Consider the following 25,946-nt stretch of genomic DNA (forward strand, 5'->3'; position numbering starts at 1 on the left):
TCTCCAGGGGCTGCGCTGAGCCAGGGCTGATTTCTCTTCCGCCTCCCGGGAGCCTGGGTCCTCGCCGGCGACCTCAGGAGGATTCTTCGCCCTCATTATCCGGGGAGGGTGACGAGCCTTTCCTGGAGAACGCTAGGCAACACTCACCACGGTAGCATCCAGATCACTTCCCTTCCATGGGCGTGTGACTCCGTCCAGGCAACTCACACGTACAGTAGATGCTCTCCGGCGGGGCTCCGCCGGCAGCAGAGGGCGGGGGAGCTGGGAGGAGGAGGAGAGCGGGGTGGGAGGTGCAGAGTGGGTAGGCGGCGAAGCGCTCGGAGCCCCAGACACAGCGGGAGCGCGCCGTGCGGTGCAGTTGCCACCTCGCCTCGCAGCCGCGCGCACGACGCCTCCTCCCCGAGCCGCGCGAACCTCCGCAGCTCGGCCGCCGGGCTCCGCGCCCCGGCCGGCTCGCCGCCGCCAGTACCGCCCCGCGTCCGCCCGCAGCCCGCAGCTATTTCCCTCCGCCAGCCTCCTAGAACTCTGGCTCTTTTCCCCGGCTGGCCGCTCTCCTAGGTCCCCCACCCCGTCTTTTCTCAACTCCCTTCCTTTACCCTTAGCCACCCAGATTTCCCCCCTTCCTCTTTTTTATTGAGGATTTCTTCCTGACTTAAGACGACTTGTCTTCCTTCACCCTCGTCCACTTCAGCCCTGAAGACTGAGACGCAGCTCTGATCTCCCCCGGGGGCATTGCAAAGACCGCAATCCTTAACATTCTCAGGAGGCAAAGGAACCGGACGCGGGACCTTCTGGACACCCTTGAGTCCGGCCCGAGAGCTGCTACTATCGACCATAACTAGTATTTCACTGAACCCCACTGGAGAGGAGGGAGAGAGGGGTCGGAAGCAAACTTCCTCCAGCTCCGAGGACCCGCGGTCCCCGCATTTGCAGGAGCCCGCGGGCCGGAAGACGGGGAAAGAGGAGCCGCGAGCCTTTCCTCCCGCTCGGCGGGCCGGAGCCCTGGACTGAGCCGCGCGGGGCAGCAGCGGCGGAGGCGGCCGGGAGAAGATGCGGGGCTTGGGGCCCCGGGGTGCGGGGCGCCGGCGGCCCCCGGGCCGCGGCGCTGTCTCCCCCAGCACCCCTGCTTCTCTGGCCGGCTGCTACCCCGCGCCCCGCAGGGCCCCCCTCTGGACGTGCCTTCTCCTGTGCGCAGCGCTCCGGACCCTCCTGGCCAGTCCCAGCAATGAAGGTAGAGCAGAGTGGGGGGGCTGACCGAGGCGACCCTGGCCGGAGGGGCGAGGCGGGGCCTGGAAGTGGGGGCCGGAGCGCGCTGGCCGCGGCTGCTGGGGACAAAATCTCCCTCCTGGTCTGGAATTCACAGGGGTGGTCAGCTCTCGCTAGCCTTTTCCGCTCGCTCGCTGCGGTCCCTGGTTGTATTGTTTGACACGAGCTGCGGGAGTGCTGGCGAGCAACCTGCCTGTGCACAGAGGCTAGCTGGGGGGGCTGGGAAGTTGGGAAGCGGGGTACGGAGATGTCTGAGACCCTCGCCAGGAGGTTGGGTGCGGCTGGGGCTCCCAGGAGGCGTGCGGGGAAGTGCCATTTCGGGTTCGGAGGAGTGGGAACTGTTTCAGGAAGCACAGTGACTAGGACCTGGGGAGCGGTGGGGCTTTTAGGAACCGTTATTTGAGGCTGGTGGTGGTGGGAAAGGTTGTGGGGGTGGCTGGATGCTTTTATTTGGAGGGAAGTGCCTCCAGGGAGCTGTTATTTAGGGCATCGCCAGCTGCTATTCCGGGGTGGGTGGCAAGAGCTTTTATTTCCCAAGGGAGCGGGGGGTGGGGGTGGCGAAGGACTGAAGGCTGGAGGGTGCCTTTCACTTTGGGGCTCATAGTCCCACCGAGGCGAAAGTGGAAGGAGGCGCAGAGGTGGGATGCGAGGAGCGGCAGAGGGAGTTGAGGGTGTGGGGGGGTGGGGTGGGGAGTGTCGCTGCAGGGAAGTTGCCGCTGGACCCCGCTGGGGCTTGCCTCTGTGTTTCCTGAGGGAAGAGGCGGCGGCGGCGGCCCTTCCATGGGTGCTGGAGTCCCTAGTGCGCCTCCCCACGCCCCCGGACCCAGAAAACTGTCCCTGCCTGCCGCTGGGAGGGAGGGGCCAGGCGCGGGAGCAGCACCTGTGCGGCCCTCGGTGCCCCCGGAGTGTGCGCAGCCCCGGGCCCGCCACCGCCCCGCACAGCCCGGGGCCTCCGGGTCGCCTCTGGGTCGCTGCCGCCGCGCGGGCGCTCTCCCCGGGACTGCGCTCCGCACTGGGTCTCAGCAGCAGGACACCTCCCTCTAGGGCGAGGGCAGCATCTCAGACCTGACCGGGGCTGAAGGAGTTGTCAGCTCCACCAGGAAAACACCTAACACCCGACTCCCCCGCGGGAGGGCTGGGGTTTCGGGTGCCACCAAGTGAGGCACCGAACCTTAACATTGTCCTTCCAGCCCCAGGGCAAGGGACTCTGGGCCGGAAAGGTGAGCAGCGGAGTCCTGTGTGTCCTCATGACTCACATGGGTTTTGCCTTGGTTGTAAGAGAAGGCTCTGAGCTGGTTTCCGAGCGCAGCCAGCTCCCTAGGAACGTGTGAAAGCTGGATTGAGACTCCCATCCTCCTCCACTCCATGAACTTCCTTCTTTAATCCCTAATTTAAAAAAATTTTTTTTAATTTAAGGGTTATACTAGTTTGATCTGTCTGCCATCTCCCGTGCCCAATCCAAGCAATCTGCATTTCCCCCTTCCCCATAAACTTGACAAGTGTTATCTGGGTCTTTCTTAGTCCTTTTATTAACGCCTCCTGTTAAATTCATTATATTAGAAGTCTAGGGGTTATAAAGGGGTTAGGAGTCCTTTCATTAAATGTCTTATTCCACCGGAAGGGGCATCCTGGTTTGGATTTAAAGAGTAATCGTTATATGCATTCTTTCCTGTTCCTATTATATACCCCCCCCCCCCCCCCCAGGTGTGATGGGGAAAGGGGAATATTTAGAGATGAAAGGGAGTGAGTAGCTGTTGGTGAGAGAGGAGGATGAAATGACCTGGTGCCCCTGAATAGAAACAAGGGCCAAGACTGTGTGAGGAGGAAGAAGAGGCAGAAGGAAATGGGAGGAAGCCAGGAAATAGCGCCGGTCTCCTAAAGTGTTGTAAGTGGAACTAGACCTCGTGGAAGATCGACTGGCTGATTGTATAAACTTAATATCCACGGGTTGTATTGTCCTCACCCCAGCTAGGGGAACACACAGCAAAACTTGGGCTACAGTGAGATGGAGTGGCGGAGGTCTAACCAAAAACGAACGCTACTTCACCACCCAGTGCTGCTCTGAAAGACCTAAAAATAAAGGCATGTCCGCTGTTTGGAGCACATGTTGTAATGTGTGACTATTTTATGGAATTAAAAATAAAACCTTATTAATATATATGACTTCATCTCATTCATTCCATCTCTGTCCAGCACAGTTTTTCGTCTTCCCATTAGTACCACCCTAGACCTTTATTTATGTTCTTCTCTAAAATGTATGTTCTTTTATTTTTTTCTCTATGACAGTGTTGCAAGTCAAACAAGAATAGATTAAGGTATTTACAACAGCAATCTTTTTAAAGATTCAGATTGGAGTTTTAAGCTTGTTTTTGATTGTTTATTTTTGGAGGGACTCTGTAATATCAAGGGCAGACAGACATGATTGTATACTCTGAAGCCATTAATAACTTGCTCTCATATGCTTTGCTTTCTACAATCTATAGATGCTCAGTGATTTCCCAGATGGTAGTGTATACAGGGTTGGGCAAAAGTAGGTTTACAGTTGTGAGTACAGGAAACACAGCTTATTTTTGTATTATTATTCATTGTTGTATTACTTTTCATAGGAGCAACTGTAAAACCACTTTTGCCCCACCCTGTATATACCTTACATATGTATATAATATAATGCTCCCATTATATGACAAAAAAAAATCAAGGCAGATAGAAATGTGAGTTTACATTCATAATTTGTAATTAGTTATTTATAAAATTTAACTTCAGTTGACATAAACAGGCAGAATTGAAGAGAAAAAGCCAAACATATATCTAGAATCTTGGATTGATGAGCAAGGTATGTTAAAATATGTTAGAGAAAAGACAGTAAATTTTCTCTTTAGCTGACATTCTAAGATAAATATATCTTTTGTTCTCTAATTACACATGTTAGGCATAAATTAGCTGTGGAAGAAACCTTTGAACTACAAAATAATCTAATATTGATCAAGCAAAACTAATATTAGCAAGTGTATCAAGTGAAAATTTTAACAGATTTAGTAAGTAAAGGGAGCCTGTCCACTGTTATGAATCTGGAGGTGGCCCTGAACTTATTCAATAACTGCCACTTTTTACTGTCTGGAGATATATTTGTAAACAAGCATTATTTGACAAGTGGTTTTCGCAGCAGGGATTCTGGGCCAATTACGTTGAACAACTCTGCATTGAAAATGATTCACCCGCAGTGAATCAAGCTTAATTCATTGAAGCTACAGTCAGTAATGCCCCAGTAAAGTGCTTCTGACAGTTGTCAGCAGCTTGTATTTGAAAAGTCCAGTTTCTTGTCTCTGAATGTTTTGTATATTTGAAAAAGTTGGATGGAGGGGGTCTGGGAAGTGGGGGGCGTAAGGGGAAAATATTTGGGGGCTAAATTGTTTGAAAAACAATCATAACATTGTAGATGTTTTCAATGAAAAGAAAGAGTAGGAAGAATGTTTGTTTTAGGGTTTTTCTTGGTTTATAATAGGACCAGACCCATAAAACAGATTGGAGGACATAATAGATTTGTAAAACTAAATAGCTTTGTTTTGTGGCCCTGTCATCCTGTTGTAATTCATTTCCTTTTAGGTAAAGTGGCAGGACCCCACAGAAAAGGGACAGTAAAATCATTCCCTCACCAGGATGCCACTAAACAAAAAAGGGAGCCATTACCCCTGTTTGAACCATAGATTGTTGGAACTATAAGGGACTATGAGGAGTTTGGGTTGTTTTACTTTGTAAACCATGAAAAGCAGACAGAGGGTTGGCTCTTGAAATTTTAAGATTTTTTTTTTTGAGGTAGACAAATATATTCTTTGGTGTCAGGGTGGCAGATAAGAGGATTTCACTTTCTCATATTAGACAGAAAAGTGGGTGGACAATTCTTGCACCTGCCATGGAAATTTCTCTTTTATTGAAAATGTTCTTGTAATATTGCTGCTTGTAAATACTATTAATTTTTTTATTTCAATCGATTGGTATGGGAAAAGGGTACATTTTTTTATACTTGGAAATGCTTTACTTGCCATTATTTATATTATTAGTACTCTACAAAATGTGACCATTTAGAGTATTTCTACATAAAATATCAAAATAAGATGATCTAGATATTTATAGGCAAACATTCTCAAACTGTTTAAATATTAAACTTTATTCAGTATTTCTACTGTTGTGAAAATAACTATGCTTTAGATATTTTTCACTACATTTTTTGTTGATTTACTTGAACAAGTTAAATTTTCTCTGTTTGAAGTGCTTTTTAATGTATTTGTTAAAGAGTTAATTTCTTTTTCATGTGGAAGAATCCTTTCTACCATTGACTATAAAAGTCGAGTATATTAACTAACTATAGCTATTTTTCCTTTAATGAGGCCAAACTTAATGATCTTTCCTAAAAAGGAAAAGTTTGCTGTTAGTATCTCAAAGGCATACCTAGTGTCAAAAGTGTTGATAACTCTTTATACTTTATTTTTTCAATTTAAATTAGTAGATACATTCTATTTTACTAATGAAAAGTTTGAGATTAAGTAAGCAGAGGTACTTAATTATTCAAAGATGATTATGGCACTTTTAACAATCTTAAAATAGTTTTGCAGTTGTTTTCATAAAACTTGAAAATTAACTAACCACTGGATATCCTGCCTTGCTTATAAGCCGTTAAACATTTATTGCTGTATTTGTCCTTTTTTCAGAAATAGTGAATTCTGACTACAAAAGCAATATAAAAGCTAAAACTGTAAATTGTTACCTTCGAGACTCCGAATGATTCTGCTGTTCTATTATCTCTGGTAACTATGTATTTATCTATAGAGCAAAATAGCTCCTGCTGGTATGCTCTCCTGGGTAAATACACATTTAGTTATTTTATGAAAATGTATAGAATCAGTTGGTTAGGTAGTGATTTCTTCAAAGGAGTTATCCTACTCTATTGTATACATAGACTAAGATAACATAAACACTCCTGATGGTAATTTTTAATTGACATAAACAAATTATCAGATGTTCTACCCTCAGGCCATGTGGTACACTTATGTTTCTATGAGTATATATAAGAGTAACTAAAAAGTAAAATGAGTTCTAAAGACTTTGGAAATAGCAATTAAAATGGTTCACATTTTTTTACATAAAATTTAATAATATATATCTTTAATGTAATAAACAAAGAGGATTTATTGGATGAGCTGTATTGATATAAGAAACAGGTTAATAACAAGAGATCTCTGGTTTATACAGAACAATTCTTAAAGCACTATGTAGCAATTAGAAAACTATAAGATTTGACAGTTATTCACTGTGAAAATCTTGTCTGAATTATTGGATCCATTGAAAATTTTTAAATGAAAATATAAATGATTCACTTTTAAGTATTCATTTTTGAACTTCCAAAACAATTAGCATGAGTACATAGGGGAATCTCCTTTTATCATATACTAGAGGCCCGGTGCACGAAATTCATGCATGGGGGCGGGGTGTCCCTCAGCCTGGCCTGAACCCTCTCCAATCTGGGACATCTCACTCTCAATCCAGGACCACTGGCTCCTAACTGCTTGCCTGCCTGCCTGCCTGATCACCCCTAACTGCCTCTGCATGCCGGCCTGATTGCCCCCTCACTGTTCTCCTGCTGGCCCAATCGCCCCCAGCTGCCCTCCCCTGCTGGCCTGATCCTCCCCAACTGCTCTCCTCTGCTGGCCTGATCACCCCCAACTGCCCTCCCCTGCAGGCCTGATCGCCCTAACTGCTCTAACTGATCTCCTCTGCCAGCCTGATCTCACCCCTAACTGCTTGCTCCCCTGCTGGCCTGTTGCCCCTAACTGATTGCTCTCCTGCTGGCCTGATCACCCCTAACCGCCTCTGCCTTGGCCCCTGCCACTGTGGCTTTATCTGGAAGGAAGTCGGATGTCCAGAAGATGTCTGGTCTACCCAGTATAATTAGCATATTACCCTTTTATTAGTATAGATTTACTTTTGCCGATTTAGTTTCTGACTTTCCAGACATTTTGTTTATTCAGAGTTAATTATACAGATTTTAAAGTGTTGAACAAGGCATGACTTTTCTTTTGAACAAGAAGAAAATATTTAAGAATTTTAAATTAAAATATGAACAATAGCTCATTTTTGATAATACACTTATTAGCATATAAAAAGTGTCTTAATGAAGAACTTTCCACAAAAATACTAATAGGATCACTGATACCATAAATTGTCCTACAAGATAGGTATTTATAAATCAAGTTACATATAGATAGTAACAGGTACTCTTAAGTATTAAAACTTGATTGTAATTATCATCTTTCTTCTGACTATAGAATTAATATCTAGTTTAATATTTATTCATTCCATTTATTCTGATCATATAAAATCAAAAGATGGCTCTAGTTTAAAATTCATATTAAAATAACTAGGAAAACAATTAAATTCTTTAAAATATATTCCTAATCGATGAATTTCATGAAAAATAGAGATTTTTAAATTCCCTTTAAACTTCTTTCATTGCCATCATCAAAAAAATTTTTGCCTGTTATAATCTGTTACTATAAAACAAAAAAATAAATGAATAAAAAGAAAAAGTGTCTAAGGTACATTAACGATTTGAATTGTGTCTGGTGAAATGTCTGGTAATTTATGATCTTGCTCTTTTGTTTTGTTTTGTTTCTAAAAGCTCAAAATTTTCATCTAGTATCTCTAATGAGAATCCCAGGTGTTGCAAAATCATAAAATGAAACTCATTTAGTAGGTGCACCACTTCAAGTTTTGAAAACAGTGTGGTTAGCATGATGACTTTTATTAACTGCCATTTAATATTAGTATAATTTTTAAGTGACTGTTTTTATCTTTAGTGATTTAAAGAAAACATAAGGGATCATTTCTGCTACTTAAAACTTGCCTGAAAATCCTCTAAAAAGTACATGCGCTTTGCCTTTAGAGGACCTCTCACAGCCTATTCCAGCTGTAGAAAACCTAATAGATTCTGTTCATAATTCAGCTTTTTTCCAGCTCTTCTTTTTCCTATAGATTCCCCAGCCTTTATCATCTGATCACCTTATGTGTAATTTTGTCAAAATCATTTACATTATTTCTTAAATTAATAGAGAACTTTGTTAAACAAAGTTGACCTTAAGTCATGCATTCTTTCTTCTGTATGTCCTAGCACTCAGTATTCATAGCTTTAATTGTGGTGCATTTATGAAGCAGAGTGCAGTAACTTGGCCAGGTGTTTGTATATGTGCACATGGACACATTTTTGGGTGTGTGAAAGGTCATGGAGAGGCTGGATGAAATAGTGGGGATGGATCGCAACGTGCTATTATCATGAACTTGCTATTAAATATGATTAGGTTTTATTTTTATATTATTTTAAAAAAATAACAAAACTACACACACACAAACACTCTTTAATTTTATATTTGTCTTACTCTGACTCTGAAGATATATATTCCAGCCTCATGAAAAATAAAACTCCCAGTTCATTTTATGCCATCCATTTTTTTTTTTCTATTTCTCTGTAAGCTGTGTTATTGAATCATGCCAAATAGTTGTGGCATTAGAGACACCCCACAGATTACATAATTGGGATTAAACTATCTTTGATGATTCTAATTCTGTTTTAGTGGCTGGACTATTGCCCAAGCCATCTTCTACTTCTATCACACATGTCTTTGCTTCTAACTAAACTGAGCCCATAACTCTGTTAAGAAAATGATTCTGGTATTAAAACAAAATCAAAGAGCCAAAACCTGAAGGTTAAAATATTTTGCATATGCTTTGTGAGAAAATGTTCCTACTTGGAAACATGTTTTGGGCTAAGTATTGGAAGAATTATAGAAAATACAATCTGTTCTTTTGCTCTGACATGGGTAATGTCTTTTTTTCTCTTATAATAACTTCACACTTCACATCTTCCCCACATTCCCCTTCTTCTTCAATCCCCCCCCCCCCCCGCCTCTCTCCTTATCTTCCTTAATCTTTTTATAGGTATATTTTTATTCAGTACACTATTTAATAGAAGTACAACTCACAACAAAGTGCAGAAATCATAGTGTAAAATTAATGAATTTTCACTAAGAAAACATATCCTTTTTCCTTCTCTCCCTCCCTCTCCCCCCAGGCCTGCCCTTCCCACCCTCCTTCTTTCCCCTTCCCTGTCAGATACTCCATTCAGACAAAATCAAAACAAGATAAGAGGATAAGAGCCCAAACCTGTTGTGTTCCAACAACCCAAGGAAGTTGTAATTTCAAATTAGTAGCCTTCTGTTAAATAAATCATAGGTCCCAGTCTCTAAAGGTAAAGAGTAGATTGTGTCAAACTAAGTCATACATTTTTTTAAACTTAATTGATAAATCAGAAGTACAAGAGTTTAAGGTGTCTCTGCCAGTTTCCTGTTTCTTATAAGATAGCTCACTTATTTACTTTGCACTGGCTGTCCCTCCCTGTTCCTGGATGCTTGTTAAAGTCTTTTAGGTGGAAAGACAAACTCAGCAGGTAGATCCGGCTGGCACCAGCTCAGCCCAGCAGTGCACAGCAGGAGCTTTCCCTGTGAGCCAGTGTCTAACTTTCACCCAGAGCTCTGGCTGGACAGGTGAGGCAGACAGCCTGGTCCTGTGGAATATGACAATGAACTCACTTCTCCCTCTGAGTTTCACCCTAGGCAGCTTAGTGATATGTAAGTCTCCAACAAGAGCCTGAAACAAGCCTGAGAAAGTAAAAAAATAAAAATAAATAAAAATAAAAAAAAATACTTGGAAATTGCTGTGTCTGAAGGATTTCATCCATGTCTAGTTTCAAACCATTAGTGATACTCGATTTTTCTGGAAAGGGGGAACAACAGGTTTAATCTTGCAGATTTGGAATCACTGTGTGTTTTTTTTTTGTTTTTTTTTTTAATGTAATTTTGTGAAACAAAGTAGGGAAAAAATTTAATGATATGAAATTACAGAGAAAGAAAAAGAACAAGGAAAAAACCCACTAGACTAGACAAAAAGTATTCTAGTCTTTTTTGTTGTTGTTGGTGGTGTTTTTTTGGGGGGATGCGGGTCTGGCGTGGGGGAGGGGGATGCGGGGTTAACTCTAAGCTCAGTGGACGCTCATTTTGTTATTTTTCCTGACCTCTGTTCATTTTTTTTGTAATTTGGTACTGCCTACTTTACATAATTATTGTGGAGAACAAACAAAAGGAAACGATTTTCTAATTGGTTTAGTACCACACCAATGTAAGTTGTGGGAATGTAGCTGATTAAAGCTCTGCATAGTCTATGCATGTAAACACATCGCTTGCTGGGTAAGGATCAGGATATATGAAAGCGCTAGGTACAGCAGTTTTGTGGATTTAAGCTTATGTTATCTGAGGAAACTTCCTTAAGAAAAGGAATACAAAAATACCTTGCATTTGCAAATGTAACAGAAAAGGGACTGCTTAGCTGGTGCCTTAGGGCCATGGAAATGGGCCCTGTCATTGAGAGCCCTGTAGCTCACCTTTAATTAAGCTCACAATAATTGTGCCTCTCACTAGATAGTGCAAACAGGGAGATGTAAACACCATGAAATGACCTCTGCCATATATTTATGCTATGGTCTTCAACCATCCACCTCAGATCCTGCATAATTAAAATGAAGTGTTAAAACACACAGGGTTATTGTAAAAGTAAAATAAGAATGTATGTAGTTGTCTAGTAAAATTCCTAGAGCAAAGCAGGTACACAACACATATTAATTAGTCCTTGTGTTTACCCCACCAGTAAATATAGGGTATTTGAGATATCATTTCGCAATCTAGTTTATCACATTCCTTGCATTGGATGGTTATAGGAAATCTGGGACAGGAGAATAATCTAACAAAAATAATTGCTATGCAAATTTTTCATAGAGCTATCAGCCACATTATGCTGTCCTAATTTTCTGCTGCTCTCCTCATTTCATATTGAACACTGGGATTTGATTAGGAAGTGAAGGGTAATGTTAGGTCCGATCAAATAATTGAATCGATACCCTCTCTCCTGGGAACTAACCTTTAGGCCACTTCACAATGGACATTCCATTTGCTTAGACCACATTCCACTTGCTAAGACCGTTATCTCTCCCCTCTGGACTTTCCCAGAATCCAGATCTGCACAGAGAATTCTCCGCCCAGGAAAGACCACCTAAAGTCCTTTAAAAACCTCTGACTCCCCCGTCTTTGGGTGCTGGCAAGGATCATGGGTTGTAAATGTTAAATTTTGCCTCATATTCTGCAGGTAGAGGTCAGATGTTGCTTTTTAGACTCAAAACATATCAAGATATAGCTTCAAATATTTTACTTAGTATGTTATCAATTTTACTATATATCAGTGTGCTGGTGTGCCACAAGAATTTTTAAAACATGAAATACCTGATTATTTAGGCAGGGCTCTGATCTCTTTCCCTTAGATGGCCAAATGAAAAAAAATGACAACAGCCAACACAACAATAGCCATCCAGTGTGAATAAATCAAAATTATACCTATTATTTTGTCAGATCAGCAAAATATATTGTATTTATGTACTGCAGAATTTTAGTAATTATTTTTTGTGTGATATGAGATGAAAAAGGTTGAAAATATCTGCTGTATATAGAGTAAAATGCATATATATATGTATATATATTTATATATATATATAAAATTTGACACTACTGTTTTATCCTGAAATATATAATATTCTGATGTGTTCAATTGTATTAAGAATTTGAAATATTGCTTGGAAATATAATTGGGTTTTTATATTTTGGTAGGGTTTTAATATAATTCTGGGAGGGCTTTTTTCAACATAAGTGAACATAAACAGGTATAAGGAAGTTTAAAACAATGTATTTAGATTTGCTTATGGAATGCATGTGTGTATTTGCATGCTAATGAGTTTATGCTCCTGTATATAGTAATTATAGCTCACATTCATTATTGATAGACAGTGTGCCAGACATTGTGCTAAGTAGTTTACATATTCATTCATTTCAAAATAAGCCTAGAAAATATTAATAATTTTTATTATTCTCATTCTTACTTTATACCTGTGACAAATGAGGCAGGGCATGATTAAATAACTTACTCACAGTTATAAATCTGCATTCAAACCCAGGCAGTCTGACTCCCACTTGGCTCTTGGACACCACTGACTGAAGTACAGTAAAAGTGCACACAAAAGTTCATGTGTAGTCCTGGAGATATTTGCTCTCATGGTCCCTCATAGCTCCAATTTGCCCCCTTACTAAATACTTGATTGATTTCTGGTCATCAGGCTCTTACACACTGATTTACCCTGTGTTGACATTTCCCTTTTCATTACTCCAAACCCCACTAGCACATGGCAAAACACAGTCCCACACATTACTTCCTTTGCATTTCAGGGCATGTATCCTTTACTTTTTAAATGACTTTCATTACTTTAGTATATAAGCAACCCAGCAATTAATCCCCAGCCCAGACACACTCTAGACCTAGCTTTATATACCCCAAATCCCATCAAGCAACTCTCTTCCACTAAAATGCTATTTACCCTTGCTCTATTGTTGGGAATACAGGCTAGTTCTGAAAACCTAGTATTGACTTCACTTGTGAAATTGTATTTTTTAGGCAATGCAATTTCTTGTAACAAGTGAGGGGACTGAAAGGTTCAATGGGAAATATGTTCACTTTCTCCTCTCCCAAGTCCACCCCTGGGGTGTTTTTTTTTTTTTTTTCTCTTTATGTGCAGGGTTATCCTATCTAATAAAAGAGTAATATGCAAATTAACCATCACTCCACTACACCAACAAGCCATGCCCATCAGCCAATCAGGAGCGAGTATGCAAATTAACCCAACCAAGATGGCTGCGGCCACTGAGAGAGCAGGAGGGAGGCTTGGGTTTCCCCAGCGATGGAGGAAGCCAAGCTTTCCGCACACCCTGGCTGGCCCAGGCCTCCGCTTAAGGCTACAAAGTTTCAATTATAGAAGATAAATAAATCCCCTGCCACCACAGAGGGAGCAGAAGGCTTGGCTCTGCTCCAGGCTACAAAGTTTCAATTGTAGAAGATAAATAAATCTTCTTTTTTATTTATCTTTTTTATTTATATTAAAGAGTAATATGCAGATTGACCATCACTCCAACACACAAGATGGCTGCCCCCATGTGGTCAAAGATCCTGCCCCCATGTGTACACAAGATGTCCACCACAAGATGGCCAGCAGGGGAGGGCAGTTGGGAGGGACCAGGCCTGCAAGGGAGGGCAGTTGGGGGCGATCAAGCCTGCAGGGGAGGGCAGTTAGGGGTGACCAGGCCAGCAGAGGAGGGAAGTTGGGGGCAAACAGGCTGGCAGGGGAGCAGTTAGACATCAATCAGGCTGGCAGGGGAGAGTTGCAGGCTGTGCTGAGGGACACCCCCCCTCCGTGCATGAATTTTGTGCACCAGGCCTCTAGTATTCAATATTTTATAATCACTTCTATGTAGTTTATATTTTTAAAGTGCTCTATAGTTAACAAAATGTACTAACCTACATTATTCCATGAGAATTCATAAAAAATCCTATAGTATAGATTAGGTAAATCCTTGTTACAAACAAAGGAATTGAAACAAGAAAATGTGATCTATTAGAACAATGAGAACTAGTTGCAAAGCCCAAGTCATATGACCACAGAAGGAATGCTCCCCTTCGTGAGGAGGTATAGCAGAGTGAGAACATAGGTCTGGACCTTGGCTGAGTCATTCAGAGCTGTTTGACCTTGAGCAAGGTAGAAAACCTCCCTGTGCCTGTGCTTCCTTGTCTGTAAAATGGGAATATTAATATGGTTGAGACATGTAAAGATAAAGTGAATTCACATCAATATAGTGTTTTTGTTTTTGTTTGTTTGTTTTTAATCCTCACCGAGGACATTTTCCCATTGATTTTTAGAGGGAGTGGAAGGGTGGGGGAGAGACAGAGAGAAACATCAATGTGAGAGAGACCCATTGATTGGTTGCCAACCAGGGCCGGGAATGGAGCCTGCAACGGAGCACATGCCCTTGACCTGAATCAAACCCGGGACCCTTCAGTCCACAGTCCGATGCTCTATCCACTGAGCCAAACCGGCTAGGACCAATATAGTGTTTTTGAAAGTTCTGATACATAGTATTATATAAGTTTTAAGTGTTACATGTGCTAAAAAAAAATTGTGTGGTTTGGCACTCTGACATTTACCAAGGTCTAGTTTTCTACATTAGTCAGTGAGTACTGTCTAATATTTATTATAAGTGGAAATGCCAGAAGAAAAGCACTTGACTTCAGTTCAATTGCCCAAGCAATCCTTGTTTACTCCCTGGGTACACCTTTCAATGGCTCTCCAATGCCCTCAGGATCAAATCTAAAGTCCTTGAGCCTGAGCACAAAGCTCACAGTGATATGACTTTGGCCCACCTCCCCTGCTACTTCCCTCCTGTCCCGCAGTCTAGGCTCCAGTGTGTGTGTGTGTGGTGGTGTGTGTGGGGGGGGGGGACGGGGTGGGAGGTACGGGCTTGCTCTCTATGCATTTGGATTCTGGGTGCTCAGTAGGACACACACAGCTCCTCGCTTCACCTAGGTAACTTGACCTTTATGCCTGGGTCACACAGTAGGTCAGACTTCTCCCTAGTTTCCCCAATATTGTGTACCAGTTCTTATTCCATGTGGAGCATATTAAACTGAGCTGGAATTGAGTCTTGCCTTGTTTGTACATTTCTGATACTTTATAAGAATAGAAATTGTTATAAAAAATAAAGGCTAATCAGAGAAAAAGTTCTCTTCTGAATAGATAATATTCTAACAAAGGTAATATGATTTGCTAAACAAAGTATGTTAATACCAAGAAAATTAGCAGTAGATTTTTTTTTTTACACTTCCCAAATGCATCAATATGAAGAAAGCTTTGCCTGTCTGTAAACTCAAAGAGAGTCGCCCCCATATATGTTATAAATGTATGTTTAATGAATGAATGTTATTGAGTCATCTCCATGCTTCTTTAAAGACACTGCTTTTAACCACACCTAGTCCCACCTCATTACTCTTACTGGTAGAGCCCAGCTAGCCCTTTTCCTAAATCCTTAACTAAAAGCGTTTAGAATCTCTGTTATTATAGAGTGTCTTCTAAACTGAGAAGTTATCTACTCAAAGATTATATGATTTGACAACCAAAAGAAGTTAATGCCAAGAAATTTGGCAGTAGAAAACTTTGTTATAGATTTACCATAAGTATCAATGAGAAGAAAGTTATACTGAGATAAGCAAACCACTAGAATATAGTTCATAGATATCTGTGGTTTAATCAACTACTGCTTTCTGCCCCCCTTTATTAATATAAATTCTCAGAATTCATATAACATGAGCCCCTATCAACCACCATACAATAATTTTTCTGCTTTAAGCATGATTTAATTTTACTTCTAGCAAAACAATTAATATAAAACATCTGTTTCTTAAATGTTTAAATTTCTTGAGAGGAGATGGAGTTACCCTTTCATTTGTTTTGGATTTCCTCATTTATTTAGATTGTCACTTACTTTATGAAGCACTTTAGATTTACAACTTGGTAGGAATTCTTAATATTGCAGGGAACATAGCAGGAAAAATGGATAACATCAACCATGTGAATAGAAGAGCATTAAAAATAGATTTATAAGGGAATACATTTAAAAGTAATAATAAATGGCTTTTTAAGTATAGTTTGGTTACTGTCTGGTTAGGGGGTTTAATTCTAACCAGTGTCTGATTAGTATATGTTTTAATTAATCATCCCTCTTGAACATATTTTTATTTACTCTAAAAATTATGACAACTATAGTAGAATTATGAGCAGTTAATATTGTATTCTATTGAGCTAATAATTTTTTGAATTGAATCTTTCTCTAGATTCAATTAGAAGGCTAATTATAAGAATTGCTATGAAGACTCTTACCACATAATCTCTTTCAGTTCTCACAACAACCCTGTGAAATGGACATTATTCCGGTTTACCGGTGGGAGATTGGATTTGGGAGAAATTAAGTAACTTGCTTTGTGTCACACAAGGAATAGGATGGGAACCAGGTGTGTTTGATGCTGAAGCTCTTTGTTGTACCTATTGTGATAGAGATTACATTTATATAAATGTATTTAGTATTATGATTTGTATTTTATTTGTGCATTCCATCTTTCAAGGAAAGAATCATGTTTTATTACAAAAATCACATGCTTTATAAGAAAATCAATATAATACAAATATAAGCAAAGTATATGGGGCTATGGAAAACATATCAAGAAAAATCTCACTATCATCAATGCTAACGCAATGGAATAGAAAACTTAAGTATAAACTTTCTGTTAAACAGCTTTCATTTCCTGGCAGAAAATCTGTCAGTTCATCAGGATAAAGCATTTTTCCCTGACTCTGGAGTTTGAAAGAAACTGGTTTCAGTGGTGTTTGTGCTATTGAACAATGTCCCAAACACAATGAATAATATTCTTAACAATTTTCAAAATATGCGTAATTGATTTGTAATAATAGGTTCTTATATAAGTTACTGTTGGAAGCCAAAGACATAATATTAGAAGTGGTTTTCAAACTTTTTTTTAAGCAGCAGAAACTCTCATTCAAAAGAAATGACTGTGGCAGCCCAATACACACAGCAGATAACAACAGAATTGTTGGGTTTCCTGGCCCTGTTTTTACTTCCTCCTTCCCTTCCCCTCATCTGCTTTGTGCCTCTGAGCCATCTCTTTAGAACCACAGGGGCCATCTTGAGCTCAGTGTGAAAACCACTGTGTACAAATATAAAAGAAATGTTGTATAGGAGATCAGTGTGCTGTGATCCTGACTTTTAGCTTTCTAACAATCTCACTAAAACACCAATTATAATATGTGGTAAATGGTGTCTAACCTAGAATTGCTCATCAGAGCCAACCTGCGAACATGGTTAAATGCAGTGGTCCCCCTTATCTGTGATTACACTTTCCACAGTTTCAGTTACCAGTGGTCACCACAGTTCGAAAGGTTAAATGAAAAATTCCAGATATAAACATTTCATGTGTTTTAAATTGCCCGGCTGTTCTGAGTAGTCTGATGAAATATCATGACATTCAGGTCTATCACTCCAGATGTGAATCATTTCTTTGTCCAGAGTGTCCAGGCTGTCTACACTCATTAGTCACTTAGCATCCAGCTTGGTTATCAGATATACTGTAGAGTATTGCAGAGCTTGTGTTCAATTAACCCCATGTTACTTAATAATGTCACATTCATAAAATTTTTATTACAGTATATTGTGATAATTTTTCTATTTTATTATTATACTAGTGCCCCGGTGCATGGATTTGTGCACATTGAAAGGAAATTAATTAGAAGGTGGCCTGTGGGGTAGGACTGAGTGAGATGGGCCAGACATGCCCTGGAGCCAACCTCCTGTGGTCCCTCCCTGGCCTGCTGCACCTGGAGCTGCGCTGTGGCTCCAAGGGCATATGCAGAATGAGTGGGGTCCCTCTGGCTGGTGGGGTCCCTCGGCCTGGCTGGCAGGCATTGGGTCAAAACTGGTTCTCTGACATCCCCCAAGGGGTCTCGAATTGCAAGAGGGCAGTTCTCAGGTGAAGCACCCCAGAATCAGTCTCCCTGGTTTCTGGTTCCAGGGTGTGCACCCGAGAACTGTCGCTGCCAAGTCACTGCAACTCGGCAGCTCCTGCGTTGAGCATCCGCCCCCCCTGGTGGCCAGTGCACGCCACAGTTACCGGTCAGAGCGTCTGCCCCCTGGTGGTCATTGCACAGCATAGCTACCGGTCGGATGATTGGACGGTCACTTAGCCTTTTATATATATAGATTGTTGTTAATTTCTTGCTGGGACTAATTTATAATTTAAACTTTATCATAAATCTGCATGTATAGGAAAAAGCATAGTGTATACAGGGTTTGGTATTAACCATGATTTCAGGCATCCACTGCGGGTCTTGAAACATATTTCCAGAGATAGGGGAACTGCTGTATATGATATCTGTACCCTCTTAGACTCATTAAATCAAATTTCATTAAAGCAAGTTCTCTGGAAATCACTAATTTTAGAACCTGGGAATCTGTAATTTTAGAATATGCATAGATAATTCTGACTTTTGTCCCTGTTAAAGAACTCATACTTAGAGCTTTTCAAAGGGAGATCTGGGTCTGGGACTGGTGCCATTCTGAAACAGTGTCAGTACCAAAATAAGAGTTAGCTTTTCCAGACTTTTATTGTGATTTGACATTGTCCCAACAATCCAATTGTGTGATAGGTAGATTATCCTCCCTGAATAGGGCATAGCCCAGTTCAAATGTTGTTTGACTCAAATTAAGTTCCTATAAAAATCACTTGGGTGATGGGAACATCTAAGATGCAATCTCCTGGGCTCACCTAATATCCCATCTTTGCAGATTTTTGAAGGGGACAGTGGGTTTACATTTTTAAGAAAGACTGCAGGTGATTCTAATGCAAGAGATTTTAATGAAGGTGATAGAAACACCACACTTAAAAAACACTGAAAAAATATGGCACATATGTATGACTAACACTCAGAAAATGCTATTTTCTGAGTTTGCTATTAATCTCAAAAAAAAGAATATGAAAATATGTTAAGGCTAAAAATGATGTATATTATTATCAGATAATATTATGCAAAATAAGAAAATATAAGATGTTAGTGGATTGTTAAAGAAAATACCAAAGTGCAAAAAAGAATTTAAGTATGATTTGATATATAATCAGTGATACAGCCATTGATATCAGAGCTGATCCTCAAGGTGTATACTTTCATTAATATTTCCCCTTTATATTCCTAAATCATAGTACATGCATTTTGAATGTGTTTATATGTATCCCTATGTTCCAAATGTTAATTCAGGTAATTATATCCTGAGAGAATTTGTCTCCGGGGATATCGAAGGATTATTTCACTGATAATATAAATTCAAACAACTGTCTACTCTCAGGCACATCTATTGGGAGGTTGGACAATCAGCAAGATACTTCCTGTTTATTCACTGGAATATCCCCCAGGGCCCGGAACACTTATTGGTACTTCAGTAGATGCTTAATAACGCAATGAATGAACCCTGTTCATTGCAGGTGTCATATTACATAGAACTGGAATAGATGTTAAGGCAGTGAGTTAGTCTTTTTCCTTAGTTTATATATTATCTTATTACTTCGTATTGGGTTCCAGGTAATTAAAGGCAAAACAAAACTATCCAACAGTAATTTAAAATGTAGAGAATGTGGAGGCCATTTAAAAAATGTTTGAGAAATAAGTTTCAGAGTTAGTTGTCTAATGAATTGGGCTTAATGATGTCAGCACAGAAATCATGATGACCTTTTTGCTTTACTCTCAAGTCTTGCCTCATGGTTGCAAGAAGGCCGGTGCATTTCCAAACATCACATCCAGTTCAGAACAAAAGAACAGACAAGAACCAAGAATCATGTCAGCTTCACTATTCCTTCAGCTGGAACAACAAAACTTTCTCAGAAACTGGCGAGCAGATTTCTGTTTGTATCTCATTGGCCAGACCTATGTAACAAGGCCAGCAGACTCAATGGAGGCTAAGATAATAGAAACATGATTATCATTATTTTCTGAGGCCGGTCATGACCCATTGTCCAGTGCTGGGCACATTGCCACTCTGAACACAAGTAAAATCCTGATAGCAAGGAAGGGAAAAGGATGTGAGTAATTAATAGGCATAAAACAGAATCTGCCACAATGCCACAGAAAATTGAAAGTATTTTTATTTTATTTTATTTATTTCCTTTTCCTTTTCATACGTTGCAAAAACAGATTAGTCAACTACGGAGGTTATATCTTGACTAAAAATAGATTTTAGACACCAGGTTAACTAGGCAAAAGGGACCACTACTAGATCATCAATCTTATACTCTGTTAAAATATATAATTCATTGTATTTTAGTAGACTGACTTAAAAAATACTTTCCTGCTGTCATGAATGATTCTAGCTGTTTTGAGATGGCTAATTAGAGCTGAGTACTAAAATATTTATGATCAGACACTTAAAATTTGGGATATAATATTTATTTGTACTTCTGTCTGTATTGCTGTATATTTTGACTAGTTTTTGATGACAAATTCTTATCCAAAGATTTCTTGTAGTATTTTTTTTCTATTTTTGATGACAAAGAATCATTATGTTGGGTTTACATCAGAATTAAGTTTACACAAGAATTAAGCTGCAAGCCTAACATGAGAATAATGATTCATGTTTGTTAGCAAAAAATCGGTTCATTTCTCATTTTACAAAAAGGGTTACTGGGCCACCCAGTTGTTTGCTCGTTTTCAGAAATGTCATCACCCTAAAATACAGACTGTGTATTTGTGCAAGTTTTTGTCTGTTTTGGTACACGTTCAGATTTAATTATCATTTATCCTACCCTGAAGCCTGGAAAGCTAATAATTATATCGTTAGTTTTGCAGTTTGATATATTTAAATTAATCATTAGGGGTAATGAGAACTGGGATAAGGATTCATTCAAAACAAAGAATCAACTTTGTATACATTTTGCCATTCTATTTTTAAGTGCTTTTTGACATCTAAGGACAAAGTGTACTTTGGCAAATGTTTGCCCGGTTTTGCCCCAGTTAACATCCTTAGAGCATAATAAATAACAAAATAAGCTTATGAAAAGAGGATTCATCTTTGTGGCTTACCCTTTTGCTTTTCAGAATCTTGTAACTTACTTGAACCTTGTTGGAAATTTGATACTAAACTGTGATCTCCCCGGAAAACCAATGTCTGCTCTGTTTAGATTAATATATCTGAAAATTTAGCAGCAGTTAGGATGTCTTCATCTTATATACAGTACTATTATAACATTATGCTAGATACTTTTATAATATACTACTAGAATATCATAGTATACTATTATACCATGGTAGATGCTTTTGTAATATACTATTCACCATTCATTGACTTAATGAAACATTGATATATAGGAGTTACGAGTTGCAAAGGAATCAACCTTTGCATTCAGCAAGTCCAAAATTGAAGCAAGTGTTGCATAGAAGCAGAACAAACAGCTCTGGAGTTAGATAGACTTGCATTTACTAGTATTTATTTTTTAATATTTTTATTGATTTCAGAGAGGAATGGAGAGGAAGAGAGAGATAGAAATATGAATGGTGAGAGAGAATCATTGATTGGCTGCCTCCTGCACACCCCCTACTGGGGACTGAGCCTGCAACCTGGGCATGTGCCCTGGACTGGAATTGAACCCAGGACCCTTCAGTCTGACACTATATCCACCGATCCAAACCGGCTAGGGCAGAGAGACTTGCATTTGTTAGCAAGTATGTACTTATTGGCTCTGGCACCTTGGACCACTGCCCTATTTAGCGTTTATCAACTTCACTTTCCTTCTCTGCAAAATGGAGAAAACAAAGGTTCATTTGTAGAATTAAGTTATATAATGTATACTGAGTACAGACTGTTAGTCTCAATCACTGATATTACAAATACGAGAACTGAGGTCTTCAGAGTTAAATCGCTTCTACGAGCTCACATAGTACCAAACCAGAACCTTAGGACTAATGAGCATTCTCTGTACAGTGAACCATTTGCAAAGTGAATTGTGAATAAGTACGTTCATTGCAAGTGTGACATTTACCCTATTTTATAAGGAATAGCTTCGTATATTGTCTATATGCATGATGGTGTGGAACTGAGCAGGTATTAAATGAGTGTATTCTGTTATGTGATGATTTTCAAGCTTGTTATTTCCTCTATTGTTGACTTTTTTCTTTAGAATGAAATCACTATGAAACATTTGACAAGTTTTGTTACCACCCTTAACAAGGTAGCCGCTGAAAACCATATGGTTTTGCTCTTTTCATGCCATGTGTCCTGTAAATGTAGCAGTCTGCTCATTATTCATAATTTAGTTGTCAGTGTATTTCAGTGTTACCTTTGCCTAAACACTTTGTATGGCTTAACCAATTGATACTAATTCTGAATTCCTTTTTGCCATCTCCCCAAGTACACAATTTTAACAATTCAAAATCTTTAGTATATATTCTGATTGATTTTTGCTTCCCTCATACTCATATGCTTCATAGAATGAATATTATGCTGCTTAACTTTCAATGAGTAGTGGCTAAAACTTCTTTGTTTATGATGATGAAATATAATTTGAAACAAACAATGAAAGGCAACAGTTGTTCTTCACAGTCAACAATTATACATAATATATCTAGACTCAGTTGGGAATGTCATTGGAATTCTGTAATTATAGTTTTGGAAATATCAAGGCACGATGGAAAGAGAACAGACTCTGGAATAAGAGAGACTGGAGGTTGATTTCAAATGCTGTCCCTTAGCAGTTTCAGCAGTTAGGATATCTTCCTCTGCAAATAATAGCAAATCGCTTCCCCACTGGATTAAGCAACAAAATTGATCCCCCTCCCCTGCCCCCCCCCCCCCCACACACACAACACAAAATCCAAAGAGAGGCAAATTTCAAATTTAGATGGATTAGCAACTCTGTGATATAATTTGGATCTAGATACTTCTCATCCCTTCACTCTGCCAACCTTAATCTGTAGGCTTTGCTTTGCTGCTGACTCTCCTTATTAGCTTTAGATGACTGTACCAGTTACAAAAAAATACACCCATGCCCAGCAACTTCCAAGGCAATTCCCTTTTCTAAGTGTTTTCCTCTCAAAAACTACATTCCCTTGCAGATCACCTTCACAGTTCATTGGGCAGAACTGAATCTATAGTAAGACCACATAATGGGAAATGAAATATGTTCAGTATTGCTAAACTGTGGAAAGAGAAGGAGGAAAAAGCCTGAATGAAACTGGAGAAGAAAATATAGACCAATGCCGGAAGGACCTATATTAAAAGCAATAAGACACAATGACAAGGCTTGAAGCAGGGGAGTGATGTGACCATATTGGTGGCTTAGAAAGATCTTTCTGGATGCAGTATTTTGAAGAAATTGCCCCTCTACTGAGAAACCAGTTATAAGAGTTTTCAAGTGAAAAATGATGGCTAGGGTTTGGCTGGACTGCTTATGCTGTGGAATGAAACTGAGCAGGCATTGCAGAGAGTTATATACAAAATATAGTTACAATTGATGGGATTTGGTCACTGATTCAATGTGGGAATAGAACTGGTTGTTCTACTTGTAGTTTTTGGATAGAACAACTAGTTCTATGGCATTGCACTCACTGAAATGGGAAACGGGGTATTATTCTTGTTTGGAAAATATATTTTGTTCATTTGGGGACAGGTTAAATGTATAAGTTAGTAGAATTTTAGGAGAAAGAAATGGACAAGATATATGGATTTAGAAGCTCATTAATATTTACATTACAACTAAAGACTTGGAAGTTCATGAGCAACTCTGCAGGGGTTTTTACATGGGGATATATACTAATATCACCTTTAAAAACAACCAACCAACCAACCAGCTAACAAATAAAAAATAAATACACTATCCATTCTCTATCCTAAATAGCCTAATTCAATATGAATGATCTGGAGCCAAGGCATTTGTTCTTTCAAATGCTTTATTTTTTTATTTTCCCATGTCAAGTTCCAGTCAAGAATGTTGGTGTAGAGTGAGAAGTGAAGACAGTCTATAAAATCAGAGTATGGATCAAAGCCAAGGTTTGAAGAGTTGGTAGAGGAAGAATCGTTTATAATGGGAACAAGTAGCTAGAAGGATAGAAGAAAACCACAGAACTTACGTTGTCACTGAACAGAGATGGTGACAGAGAGTGTTTGTCCATGGGGGTTATGACAAAATGCTGCCAAAAGATGAAGAGAATTAGGAACTCAGAGCTACGTGATTAGCTTAAGTTTTCAGAGTCAGACTCCTAGGTTGTGAGCTTTACCTCAAGTAATGTTCAGCATCCATGATTCATGTACAAATAAAGTAGATTCCTTTTTTATTAGAATTTAATTCATAGCCTTTTTCTTCTTGGGAGATAGGTGGCTGTGATCATGGTATCTAATGTCCAGTCTCTAAGTGAGAGCCTTGGTTTTGGAAAGCAGAGCTCATGTACTCTCATGAAGGCCTCAGATATTGTTTTATACTTTCTTCCTTCCTTGATTTTCCTGCTGGGGCTCTGAATGGTATTGAAAACTGTCAGTGTTCTGTTGAATCTGCATTATGTTGAGATAATTAAATGAAAGAACATATACAAGTTGCCCAGTAGAGCAATTGACACAGTATACACTAAGTTCCTTTCACCGTATTCTTTCTTCTTCTTCTTTTTTTTTTTTTAATAAAATTGTGCACATGGTTTTCTCAGAATTGCAAAAGAAATAGATACTCTCCTATTCATTGCCTGTGGAAATACTATTGGTTGTAGATTCTTGCCTTCAATAGAGGATGCCAGAAATCTACATAACACCCCTAAACCTATAACATAGTTTTACCAAATTTACAAATTTAGTTCTCCAATGGGAAACACATGTACTCTTTCCCTGTACTCATTTTGTCAACTGTTCTTTGTTCCCTGCAGCAGTTGTCAAATTATAAAATTTAGCCCACAAGCAAGAAATAACATCTGTGCTGAATGGGACCATGAAGGGAGGCTGGACAGCTGTGTATCTGGGGTTTATTTCCACAGATTAGTAAAATGTGTGCTGTAATTGAATCCAGTAGCTTTTTTGATATTGTTAAATGGAAATAAATAAGCAAGCATTCATCAAAATTGTACTATATGCAATGGGAATTTGAGTCAATGCCTTTAGAGAAAGAGCATGCCATGCTGTTTGTTTCTAATCCAAATTATCCTCTCTTCGTGTTGTGGTGGAGATCCAACTAACATTATAACTGTTTGTTTGTTACTGCGAAGATTATGTGAAAAGCAGAAACAATATAATAGTAAGAGTATGTTTCTGGCTCTCTATCTTCATGTCATCAAGGATCACACATTTTCTCAAGGATAGCCCCCTGACTATTGTGGCATTGAATGTTCTTGAGCTGTCTTTCAACTCTTCAAAGTCTTAAAATACATTCATCCCAATATGTCACTTACCTGGAGAATCCAGTAATTTTTTTTTCTGATCTTTGATATTAATATTAGCAAGATGTTAAGGAGGAAACAATGGCATCAAAATGATACACAGAAAGTTATGAATATTTGAAAATTATAGTAATTGAATAACATATTTGAATTATTAACTCAAACTAATCTTTTGTTGTTAGGATGTGGAAAGGTGAGGACTTGGGAGTCTTCTTATATATATTACATATTCCATTTTACTCATTCTGTCTTTTCCTTACCCCCATTGAATCCTAACAAAACAACAACAACAGCAAAAATGAGTTAGCAACTCTCTGGCTTTTCTTAAAGTAAGTTATTTAAGAACTTTTTTCTATTTGTTCATAAAAGCATTAAAATGATTAGTGTATAGTAATAAAAATAAAGCATCCTTAAGATTACTTTGAATTAGTTTATTATCTGTTATTTGGTTGGGCAGGCAATTAACTGATTTTACTTATTAAAAGTTCCTGTGTTTGTGATTCTTTTTTCCTATATAATTTTAGGAAACTTATAACAGACTTTATATTTATTGACCTCTATAGAGTTATTTCTCCTGGAGAATCTATCTTCTTAATTACTGATTAAAATACCAACCAATATGCCCATACTCATTGCAATTACACAGTGACTTAGGGGAAATGACCTTGAAGATTATCTCTCAATTTAA

General features: G+C 39.3%; 1 protein-coding gene across 4 annotated transcripts in view; it reads left to right on the plus strand.

Annotated features, from left to right (window-relative positions):
• Nucleotides 1–370: 370 nt before the first annotated feature.
• The window catches only part of EPHA5 (EPH receptor A5), a 339,786-nt gene continuing 314,210 nt past the window's right edge, over nt 371–25,946 (plus strand). For all 4 annotated transcript variants that reach the window (XM_054728753.1, XM_054728760.1, XM_054728756.1 and 1 more), the window contains exon 1: nt 371–1,231. In XM_054728753.1, coding sequence (XP_054584728.1) covers nt 1,051–1,231 — 181 coding nt within the window. In that variant the 5' untranslated portion in view covers nt 371–1,050. The remainder of the gene's footprint in view (nt 1,232–25,946) is intronic.

Source organism: Eptesicus fuscus, chromosome 2 (assembly GCF_027574615.1).
Source record: "Eptesicus fuscus isolate TK198812 chromosome 2, DD_ASM_mEF_20220401, whole genome shotgun sequence".
In the NCBI taxonomy this organism is placed as follows: domain Eukaryota; kingdom Metazoa; phylum Chordata; class Mammalia; order Chiroptera; family Vespertilionidae; genus Eptesicus; species Eptesicus fuscus.